Genomic DNA, 12,196 nt, shown 5'->3' with positions numbered 1-12,196 from the left:
CTCACTACCCCTCAAACAATAATGTAACTTGTTATTTATGAAAACACGTACTGTTTCCATATTTGAGACTTTTTACATAGCATTGTGGATATGTGGTGTAGCTACTTTAGTCATAGTACCTTGGTGCAGATAAGCCTGGGTGAGTCAGAGGCGCAATGCTGTGAATCCCCGTTTTCAGATGGTCTGGGGCTAATCTCCTGGATCACCTGAAGGATGTACACACTGATGGTATCGTTTTCACAAGAAAGAGAAGAGTGTTTGAACATGAGCTCGGGGTTTGTGGATTTTACCTTGAGCCACTGCTCCGTCTGCTCTCTGCTCTGAAGACCCAGGACAATGGTCTCTCCACCCACCGGGACGATCTTCAGTCTGTGCTCCTTCCTCTTCAGCTGCTTCTCTTTGTAGACCACAGAGCAGCCCAGAAGACTCACATCCAGCAATGGGGTCTGCTCCTTCGAACTCTTATAGCACTGGAAAAGCCACCAAACTTGTTTAAATATTATAACGTATTTGTTAGTTTCCCACATGATATACATAAAAAAGAAAATTTATTCAAAAATACTTAATAGCTGATACCTCTTAAGTTAAAATTCAATGTCTGGTAACATAATACATAAGACTCAAGTAACTTTTACAAGGAGAAGTGGATAGATTGGTACAAAAAAGCTGCCATAAACTGACTGAGAAGTGAAATATTTATTTACTTGAAAAATGTCCAATATAAAATTATTTACAATTAACATTATTTACAAAACTGTGTAATTTTGACAGCTTCATCTATATTATTATTTATATATATATATAATAATATTTTATATTCTATATTTCATTTGGTTGGTTGGACTTGGGGGAAATATCTAATTGTGATTTTTCTGACTAAATCTAAAGACCAAACTGACAAACTCATACAAGAATCACATTTCGGAGCATGTTTGTACAGATCTAAACTACAAGGTTAGCTGTTTTTATGTGGAATATGATACTTTATTGTTTGTGAAGGAAATTAGGGTGCTTCAAATATCACACTTTACTATTTACTATTGTGTCCATTCAAATTGTGATTAATCTTACAGCCCTAGAAAAATCCCATTCAAATCCATTCTAAGTATAGGACTTTTAGTGCCCCATTGAGACAGGGAGCACAATAAAAAAGTGGCACACATGTTTCTTTGTCTCACCATGAGGCGGTCGTCTCTGATCACACAGAGCTGTTTGGCCCACTGTCCCAGCCACTTCTTCCTCCAGAGGAAAGCACAGATCCGAGAGTCTCTCATCAGCTCGAATGGGGCCTCGGCTGAGGGCCACTGGTGCTGAGCGGACGGACATTTGCCTTTGGTCACTTCCTCCTCATCATAGGACTCGTATGAGCTACTCACTGCCTCTCCATCATCTGGGAAATGAGATAAGGAAGCAATTCAAGTCTGAACAAAAGACCGGCAAAGATAAAACAGCATGCAGAAAAAACAGCAATGTGGAAGAGGCAGATGTGTACTGAGTCTCTATATGATGATAATGTTTCTATTTTTTCTTTATGGTTTGAACAGATGCTCAAAACAAAACAACACAATACAATTTAGATTTTATAACACAATGCATGCCAGAAAAAACAAAACAATAACACCACTATTATAATTTAAATAAATACAGCAAAAGATCATCACAAAAGCTACTATCTGCAGGTTTATTTGATATTTTTTCAACCATAGATTGTTAGATAGTTCCCCTCCACTCACCTGGCCTTTGTTCAGGCTCACCTGCCCTCTCTGGTCTTCTTCTGTGAGACCAAAGCTGACACACTATCAGACTGCAGTAACATAGATAGCATCTAGTGGTGATATGTGAGAATACAACAGGGGCGGGGCGGCCACTCTAATTACAGATGGTAGCTTTAAAGTGATTTCAAAGGTAACTAATAATTCTACTAAAATAATATTCTGTTTACCGTGGGTTTCAGAATGAAGAAAAAAATGTCCGTTAAACAATTGAATTTATATCTTTTAAATTGTGAAAAGCTCTAAAAACAGGAAGCTGAAACCCATGAACAGCCCACTCAATTATCATCCTTACGTAATAACAAATCATCCTCCACTGACAAGAGACTGAGACTGACAAACAAGAGGTTATGGAAACTCTTGAGATGTTTGTTTCTTTAAATGCACTAACACCCACTTTCACACAGAGAAACGTGCTGACTTGTCCATCCACATTTTGGCCTTGTATCCTAGGCAACAACAAGCCCAAAGCATGCACCAGTTTACACCCGTTCACACATGCTCGAAGAGAAGAGGAGGGTACCCTGGGAGATCACTGCATACACCACACTGTCCGAACTCAGGCCTCTCAACACGGACGAAGAGAGATGGGCCAGATCTGTCAAAGACCAGTCCAGCAACAAAGAGAAGGGAAGAGAAATGCAAGAGTAAAGCAAGCTGTGCACAATGGTGTTATGTAGAAATAGTTAGGCTATAAACGTTTCAAGAGGAACATCAGGCAAGATCAAAATGGGAAGGAGAAATGAAATGAAGTTGCTTTTTGAGTTGTAATTTCAGAAACAGTCAGAGTCTCTATTATAAACAAACACACACACAAAACATAATATGAAATGTTGTATTACATTAAATAGAACAGTTTTCAAGGCAGTAATACATAAAAATAGGACATAAAACAGCAAGGATAATGTTTAAGTTCTGATGTCTGGCAAATTTAATCAAATTAATACAGAACAGCCCCATACCCAATATCCAGTTCATTTTGTTGACTGTACCAACATGGAGATGCTGCAACTTCAAATTCCACAGTTAAATGGCACCATCATGCGAAATAGATCAATGCGTGTGTCTGAGGTTGAGTTTCTGATCACAACATGTTGCTTGGCCTTCTGAGCACAACCTAATTTTGTGTGTTGATTTCTTTTAGTTTATGTGTTTTTGTTTCAATCTCATTTTCAATCTCTCAACTTTTCACTTCCACTCCTGAGTAAGAGTGAACTGAGCCTTGACCAAAGGCATTAGGTGAAATGTTTTGAGCTGTTATCAGAAGTGGAAACAGGAAATAGCCTTAGTCACCTTGCTTGCTATTTCCTTGCCAACAATTAAAGAAGCCTGATACAGAAGAAATTAGAATAGCAGACAGAGCTTTATATGAGCTGTGTTTGGTCTTTAATCATCTCTTTAGTCACCACAGTGTCTAGAAGTACATCATGATTCTAGTCAGATCATACCACATTTTCTTCACATAAACACCCACATTTCCTTTATATAAACACAACCTTCACACTCGCTGGTTAGAGTGGGGTTTCTCATCTTAAGTACTTGTGCATCTCTGGGTGTGTAGGGTCAAATGTTCTTCTAACTTTCAGAAACTAAAACTTTTTTCATTGCAAGTGAACTGTTGAACTATTCAAATGTGGTTATCATAGCACTGATTTGCAAAAGTGGAAATTTTACTTTATATTGTTTTTCTCTGTTCACTTGATTAAACTGCTTTATGTAGCTTTTCTGGTAGAAGGTCACCCACGTTTTTGTCCTACCTCATAGACACAAGCAGAAGACAGCACAGAGCAAGTTAAGTCAGGTCTGTGGAGAGGTAACTACGTTTATTAAAAGAATGCATGTATTGAAGGTAGTTTTGAGCTCGGAAGTGAATAAATGCATGTTCAAGTTCAGGTTCAATGCCATACTGTGGAACATTCAGGGCCTTACTACGATGCAGGTAAAAATGAGAAAATATTTTATCTGAAGTGCCTTTCGTTTAGACAGTGAAAGTGTTTTGGAGGCTAAAAAACGCAAAAATCTGAAACCACCCTCGAGAGTGGAAAAGTTGAATACATTCCGCCGTAGCGTTTCCATCTACACTGCACATGACGCAAAACTCTGGTCAGATCTGCTCACGTCATGTACGCGTTTACATCACAATCATCACCACCTGGCGTCACCACCTCAACGCCTGGCATGCATACCCTATCGAATTCCACACACTTTTGCGTCACAGTATGCACACAGATTTCCTCCTGAAAATGCTCACTTAAATGCGAAGGAAAAATGAAGACGCGATGTCATTTTTGCGTCTTCTGTTCAGACCGAACAGACAGAACATTCTATCTGTATATATGTATGTATGTATGTATGTATGCATGTATGTGTGTATGTATGTATGTATGTCTGTATGTATGTAGTGTTTCTTTACCATTGACAGCTTCCTCATACGGCTGGGCCTCTTCATAGTAGCTCTCTGAAGTGTCAATGGCTGCAGCAGGAAGAGGAGGTAAAGGGAACGGCTCTCGGCCCATTACACCCTGAAAAACACAAAACTTATAAATCATAACATGTTCATCAAGAAATATTATGCAACACATTACAGCATTAACAACATCACCAGGGAGACAGTAGTTTAAACTTGGACTTCCTACCTACTAACAATTTGTACAAAGCAATAATAAACTAAACACCACAATGTTTGATCATAATAAGCTTGTCAGACAGACACAGTCAGATGGGCCTGTCTAGGATTGGCGCCACTATTGGTTGTACAAATATATTGAGCTCAATTTGAATTTGGAAAGTTTCAGTCACTGGATGCATTTTCAGAAGGCAAAGAGCTAAAAAACTGAGGACTAAAACTATAACTGAAAAAAACTAAATGAAAAAACAAACAAAAGTGACTGGAGTTTTCAACTAAAACTTCCCCCTTGCACTTACTGTGTAGAAAATACCACATAAAATCACACTAAAGAGTTACAGTGCATGTTTACCTCTTGGGGACTTTGTCTACTTAGAACTGGACAAAATGAGGCATGCAGTCTATTCAAAACTGTGTGTGGCCTCAAACACTTCAAAATTGAAATCAATTGAAAGTTAGTCTGTGTCCTTTGTGGTGAAGAGTTTCTGCCCACTGCCACTTCCTTGTACAGAAAACCCCAAGAGTCTACCACTTAAACCTAGATATTATATATAGGGAGATGACATAATGCATAAATATGGGTCTTTCCGTGTCAGTGAGTAAACACTTGTGTCCCGTCACCACTGTTTCACCACTATAATGTAATGTGTAATCTTCTCAACACGCAACAACAAGTCTAAAGTTATCAGGAATCACCAGGAGGCAGAACTGATGCGGGGAGATTACCCTGTCTGCAGCCCCTGTTTCTAGTGAAGTAAATATAGTGTTGTTTTACATTTCCTGAACTGTTGAAATCCTAGTTTACACCCATTTTCACATCCTAACAGGCTGTGACAATTACAGAAAAAGATGATCATGATCAAAACAGCATGACAGAAAGTTGAAAGATTTAAAATCCTTTAGAAATACCCTATTGTGACTTGAACAAAAGGGAAATAACAATATATGACAACTTTATATAATAAAATAACATAAATGAAATAATATTAAGTACTTTCTTAATGTGGTCATACATGGAAAAAAGAGATTTCGACTTCACTGGGTTTTTCTCTTGTTTAAATAAAGGCTAATAAATCAGTAAACCAATACATAACATTCAGTTTGAGACCACTCAAACTGTATTTATGAATCCTTAAAATTATGATCTTGAACTCAAAATTAGCAGAAGTGGAAACCTCAGTAGCCACTATGTCCTATGCATAAGTTGACCTGTAGTGGTCACCTACTTATCTCCATGGACATAGACAAAAAGATAGCAGAGTTAAAGGTGCACTGCGTAACATTTCTAGTCAGTCACCTGCTTGTTTCCACGGAAATGTTATTGCTTTGTCTAGAATGTTCCACAGTATAGATTAAACCTCTATCTATCACGGGGGAGACAAGGAGGTTACAGCACTACGCTACATTACAATTTAGATCTGTGGAGAATGACCCCTATTCACAGAAGGAAGTATTGTATTTCTGAGGAATAAAAAAAAGCCGTAATGAATGAAATCTAAATGTGTGCTTTATGTCATACCATGGAACATTCCAAGTAAAGCAATAACTTCTATATGGAGATGGAGACAAGTACGTGACAGACCCTCCACCAGAAAAGTTGAGCAGTGGGCAACTTTAAGATTTTTAGCACATTTACACTCAGCAAAATACTGACTAAGCATAATCACAGTTTGTTTATATTATAGTTTTCGGCGATGTCATATATCATTTTGCATCTGTGGGGAATCTCCATGGCTGATCTCATTCCCATCACATGAAATAAGAGAGTTGTCAGTTTTCCTGTAACTGGGAGCAGATGAGTCCTTCATCATAATAAGGCCCGGCGTCATGTCAGACACTGAGACTGTGTGACGCGGTGCTGTTTGTGTGATTAGAACGCATGAGTGACAATGAAAAGAGGGTGAGCACGCTGCTGAGACAGAGGAGTGAGAGAGAGATGCTATCACTGTTAACACATCATACATATGGTGTGCATTTACTCTACTGCTAATGTCTGCAAAACATCATATTAAGGCGAATTAGCACGGGCCCAATGAAGCTCTAATATTAGAAAAGTAAATCACGTATTTGAATTTTTCAGAAAGTTTTAGTTATTTATTAGTTTAGTTAGAAGATGTACAATAACTACTTTTACTACTATCAAAACTACTAGTACTTCTTCTTTGATTACCACCACCACCACCACCACACTACTACTTCTACTTCTACTTCTGCTACTGCAATAACTAGGATGCCATATATAGTTGGCAAAACTCACTCAACTCAAAGTCAAATTATGGTGAAAATCAAAGTATCTAAGTATAAGTATAAGTAAGTATAGGTATCTTAAATATACACATTTTTTTCATGCAATATACTTATGTAATTGACAGGGCTGGGAAGTAACTGAATACATGTATCGAGAATATATATTCTGAATACTAATTTTGAGTAACTGTATTCCGGCACAATTACTTTCTCATTTGTTGGTATTTCGAGTACAGTTACTTTCCTAAATTATAAGGAATGCTTGGCTGTACTTTAGCATGTAATTTTGGCTTTGAATTGCAAGTTATTAGTGAGATTAGTGAGCGTGCGTGTTTTCTTTCTCGAATTAGACATAAGTTAATTCATGAGAAAGAGGGCAACAGAAATAAAGCTATGAAATAATCCTATGTAGTATTTCTTTTACTATAAGATAATGCAACTTAAAGTAAAGGTATTCAAAGTACTCAATACATTTTAATTCAGCTATTCAGTATTCTGTGACTAAATACACTCTGAAGTATTCGTCCCAACACTGACTATTTAAATGTATCTTTGCTCTTAGAATATATTTTTAGTTCTGTCCCTTGTTTGAAGTCATCTTAGTTCAGAGAGAAGGAAGGCATGTGCTATTAATTAAAATAGAAGGTCCTGCATTCCTGAGCAGCAGCCCCCACCACATAATGTCTATCCACTGTTATCTCAATACTGTCCAGTCATTTTACACGTGTCCAAGTCAAAGCTTAGATCTCGCCTCAAAAGTATGAGAAAAACATATGCTTGATAATACATAGACAAATACATTCTCAGGTCACTGGCATGTTCTCCATTGAAACAGAGTAACCGACTTGGATCAGACAATAATAAGAAAGATGTGGGGTGAGAGACACAGAGGAGCTAGTGGGGAATCCAGGGGTGTGGCTGTAGTGGGGCTGGGGAGAAAGAGTGGGAAAAAAGACCAAAAAACGCTAAAGCCAGAAACATGGAAAATCCCTGGTTCCCATGCCAAGATTCTTCTAGCACAGTGAAGTACACACAAAGAGCAAATCTGAAAAGTGTGCTGGGAACTAAGAGGAGAAGGTACAGATACAAATAATCAGTGGTTTGGATCTGTATGGTCATCAGAACTGAGATTTATGCAATACTAGTTAGTATATAGTGCTAAAATACATAAAACTAAACACTAAAACTGAAATCTACATACTAAAACTGAAATATGTTTTTTTTTACTTTTCATTGTTTACATTCTTGGGGACAGACTTGTGTATGCTACAAAACTGCACAGTCATGCCCTAAAATTTGGTTACTTTAAGTTGATGTTTAATGTCCATTTTATGAATATTTCTCAAAAGCCACAGCAGACAAAATTAGATAAAGATAAAGATAAGGATTTAGTTGACAATAAAGTCAACAATAACTTACAAATTGCCCCCCCCCCCCAAAAAAAAACAAAAACAAACAAAAAACATTTGTAAATTAATTTTCATTTATTATTTTGTTATTTAATATATATTTTTTAATGAAAACTGACCGGCAGACATCACCTAGCCCATACTCAACTTCATTCACTGCAAGATATAGCTCTTGTCATATTGCATTTAAAGGTGCACTATGTGATTTTTCTGGAATAGGATGTACCACCTGCTTCTCTCCATTGAGATATGATTGCTTTGCCTAGAATCTTCTATAGTATGGCATTAAACCTCTCTATCTCCAAACAGAAACAAATTACAGGTCAAATCTGTGCAAACTCATTCACAGTTAGAGTGTCTGCTTTCCAATGTTTTTAGACGATATAAAACACCTGGAAATACATTTATAAGTTTAATGCCTTACTGTGAAAAATTTCAGGGAAATCAATAATATCTCCATGGAGACAAGCAGGCAGCAGACCTTCCATCAGAAAAGTTACATAGTGCCTCTTTAATTTCATCAGCTTGAGCCACTGCCTCTGTGTGTCCACAGTATGTTTCTCTGCCTGACACTTGCAAGTGGCACAGTTGCTATCAATAGCTCTGCTCTATTTTGGGACCACCATGCAGACTGGACGCAATGGGAGTCCCGCAAACCTGTATTTACCGACTGTTTTCAGGGGAAATCTGGGCTATCTGAATGACACGCTTGTCACAACTTTGTCATTTGAGAAGAAGGAATTTAAGGCATCATGGAAGGACTAGAGGCCCCGGAACCAAACCAGGATATTCACGGCGGAAGTGGGTTACTTAATCTGGAATCTGGAGAGGACCATGCAACACTGGTGAAAGTAAGGGTAGAGGAATGTTACTTTAAACTTGAACGGACAATACTAGCAAAATATAGCGACTACTTCAAAGCACTTTTTCAGTCGGGAATGGTTGAAAGCCACCAGGAAGAGCTGCACTTAAAAGGTGGAGTAAAGGCAAGGGGTTTCCTCATTGCCCTTGCTGTGTGCAGGGGTGAACTTCCAACACTTTCTGACCCTGACGAGCTAATTGACGCTGTTGAATGTGCCGCCTTTTTGCAAGTACCAAAGCTAGCTCAACATCTCTGCGACATCATTGATTCAGACAACTGCCTATTGCTGTATTACACTTCATATGTTTTTGGTTTGCATTCAGTGTCCCATAGTGCTGCAATGTTTCTTAGCGATGCTTTTGAAGACCTCAAGGATGCAGCCGAAACGCAGCTTCCGGAAAACTTACTACAATATGCCCAAACATTATCCCCAGCTACTTATATCGCATTAGGGACCCATACCCCATCAATGGAGCTTTTGAATGACTCCTTCAGGGTGGTTTGTTACCTTGATGAAAATGAACAAGAATGGAAACATCTAACTAGCCTACCAACGCTTTGCAGCACATCTATGGCAGGCGTGGCAGTACTCGACAACCGATTGTACATTGTCGGTGGAGTTTATGGTTATAAGAAGGATACAGTTGATCGCAGTTTTTGCTATGATCCCGAAACAGGATTATGGACTGAGCTACCTGGTCCGCAGCAACCTCGGTACAATTTTACCTTGTTGGGACATGAGGGGAGACTCTATGCGATAGGAGGAGAGCTTCAAGGTCGCTGTATTGCAACTGGGGAAAGTTATGACGTCAACAAAGAACAATGGAGTTTTATACAGCCCACTCCCAGGCCTGTAGGATCAGCTGCTTTTGCTGTTGTCAGACGTAGGATGTTCGTTTGCTTCTGGAAACCACCTGATACGACAGATATCTATGAGTACCTCCCAGCTAAAGATGAATGGAAACTGACCACAACGATGATAAAACCTCAAAGTTATGGTCACTGCATGGTAGCCCACAGGGACAACTTGTACGTGATACGAAACGGGCCATGTGATGATTTCTTGAGATGTCTTATGGATTGCTACAACATCACAACAGGGCAATGGACAGCAATGCCAGGGCACTACATCAACAGCAAGGGGGCGCTGTTCACTTCAATGATAAGAGGTGATTCTGTGTTCACAGTGAAACATATGCTAACACTTGAATATAAAATAACTACGCAAGGTTGGAAGCCATACAGACAAATGAAAGGATTCCCAAAAAGCGGCTCACTTTGGACATGCTTACTGAGGCTTCCCAGCACAGGACCAGTGATCCCAAAGACGGCCACACAGGGAGAGAATGGAGAAATGCCTTTGCCAGACAGATCCGAGGGATTTATGGAGGCTATGCTAGAACTGTGAAAAGACTGCAGCCAATGTAAATATATGTATGGTGCATTTTTGAATGATTACAAAGTTGTGGAATTCTGAGTTGACCTCTGTAAAGGCACTGGTCCAATTTTGCATTTGTAACAATGACAGAACCTGATCTAGCTCTGCTCTGTCTTCAGTATTTAAAATTCTCTCATTCTTCTCATCTTCTCTCAACAGTTTTATGTTCCCATCAAAATGTATTATTGTTTTGTCTTAAGGCCATCACTAACCTATCTTGAAAATATGAATGAACTGACATAAATTTGAAAAGCATTTTGTAACAGCGTTGTGTTTTCATAAAGCTACAACGCTGCACTGAATGAGCCGTATAAATCATTAAATGTTTTTCACTTTCATATTGCGCACATCTGTATCAGTGCTGACACTAGCATTGGTCCTGATGTGCTCCAGCTGTGGCAGTAGTTTATATTGGGGATCAGGGCATCCGTGGTCCTCAGAGTGCGGGGCGTAAAGTTCAAAAGCACCAACGGGATGTGCTTACCCTCTCTTTCTCTGCCATTTTCCTCAAGTTAAACAAGGGCAATGCAATGTCAAAAACTTTCTGGTCCTATCTCTGGTATTACTTTGTCCGTATTACCACTCAGACAAAGTAAAAATTTAAAAGAAACCTTCTGGAGTGTAACCTTAAAAGCAACACAACATCCGGGTCTTAATGATGATTTGGATTATTCAATGTTCCTCTGAAACTTCTTTAACGTAAATGATATTTTTGACCTGTGATATTGTATTGTATATTTATTGCACATGTGATGAACACACCTACTTACCTCCAACATGTCCTGTTATTCTTGTTGTTGTTCGGTGGGTCTGCTCATCACTTATATATTCCTCATGATCGGCCAACCTTTTTTTTGTTTTTGGTTTGTTCGTTGTCTTTTTCCAATAGTTATGTGATGTTGTCATGTGATTGATAACTGATTGCATTTAATGGCACTTGTGTGTCGTGTCTTATCACTTTGCCCTGACGAAGACCATCACGCTGGTTGAAACGCATTGGCATCCCTTCATGCAATAAAGGACTTTTAATATATTCAGTCGGAATGCCTCAGGTTTGTACATTGCCCACTTTCACATTTTCCAGTAAGGGTAACTTCCTGTTCAAAGACTATTGATTTAACCCTCGTAGAGCACCCATACTTCTATGTTTTTTAACTCTTTTATGACCCAGTGAAGCACTCTATCTCTTTTCTTCATCTAAAGTAAAATGTTATTTGCCTGAAAATGACACAACTATGAACAATGGTTTTCTGAGTAAAATCTAAAAATGCAGAGCAGCCCTAAATTAAAAGTTGCCAGGACTTAAAATCGAACTGTATTTAAACAAAAAAAAACATCACAATATGCAATGTACTCTATACATTACTGCATTAATAAATCAACTCTGAGCTTAGAAGTACCACAAGAGTACCTTTGGTCCTTAAACCACAGTTTGCGAAACACTCACCTAGTCCTTATTTCAAGGTTTGCTGTATCAAATTTGATTATAGTACTAGTATATACCTGTATCTTGGGTCTACCGGGGATATAGATTTCAAAAACCCTTCAGCAATATGAAGTTGATCTTTGTGGGAAAAGCCTGCATTGTTTTAGCATTAAGAACCTCACTGACGACATATAAGCGTAATTTAATGTAGTCTGGCATGTCCTTACTTTGACCCGTGAACCACAATTTGTCAGCTACAATTACAATCCTATTCGTCTTAAGGCAGTTTAAAGAAGTATAGTGATTTAACCAACTTTAACATGTGCTTTGTTTATTTAAATTATATAATTATTGGAGTCAGTCTCGCTTCTATCCCTGCCACACTGACCAAGGCAATGTTCAGAATATTGTCCTAA

The 12,196-nt window shown here is 38.5% G+C and overlaps 2 protein-coding genes across 3 annotated transcripts in view; one reads left to right on the top strand and one right to left on the bottom strand.

The window, feature by feature from the left end:
* The window catches only part of afap1l2 (actin filament associated protein 1-like 2), a 41,612-nt gene that overhangs the window by 9,474 nt on the left and 19,942 nt on the right, over positions 1-12,196 (bottom strand). The window contains exons 1-5 of one of the 2 annotated variants that reach the window (XM_055150570.1): positions 4,751-4,874; positions 4,186-4,294; positions 1,179-1,390; positions 291-470; positions 120-206 (exon numbers count right to left, since the gene is read on the bottom strand). In XM_055150570.1, the coding sequence (XP_055006545.1) occupies positions 120-206; positions 291-470; positions 1,179-1,390; positions 4,186-4,288 (582 nt within the window). In that variant the 5' untranslated portion in view covers positions 4,289-4,294; positions 4,751-4,874. Of the gene's footprint in view, positions 1-119; positions 207-290; positions 471-1,178; positions 1,391-4,185; positions 4,295-4,750; positions 4,875-12,196 lie in introns of those variants that run through there. The other variant, XM_020918390.2, reaches the window with a different exon arrangement.
* On the top strand, positions 8,807-10,324 carry LOC129407837 (kelch repeat and BTB domain-containing protein 13). Its single transcript, XM_055150067.1, has one exon. The coding sequence runs from the start codon at positions 8,807-8,809 to the stop codon at positions 10,322-10,324; it is 1,518 nt and encodes a 505-aa protein (XP_055006042.1).

This window comes from Boleophthalmus pectinirostris, unplaced genomic scaffold, assembly GCF_026225935.1.
Source record: "Boleophthalmus pectinirostris isolate CB_2022bp ecotype Guang Dong unplaced genomic scaffold, ASM2622593v1 HiC_scaffold_14, whole genome shotgun sequence".
In the NCBI taxonomy this organism is placed as follows: domain Eukaryota; kingdom Metazoa; phylum Chordata; class Actinopteri; order Gobiiformes; family Gobiidae; genus Boleophthalmus; species Boleophthalmus pectinirostris.
This window is presented reverse-complemented; position numbering and strand designations above follow the sequence as displayed.

Excerpts from the sequence above, each read along its gene's own strand:
- LOC129407837 (XM_055150067.1), top strand. The coding sequence starts at position 8,807 with ATGGAAGGACTAGAGGCCCCGGAACCAAACCAGGATATTCACGGCGGA.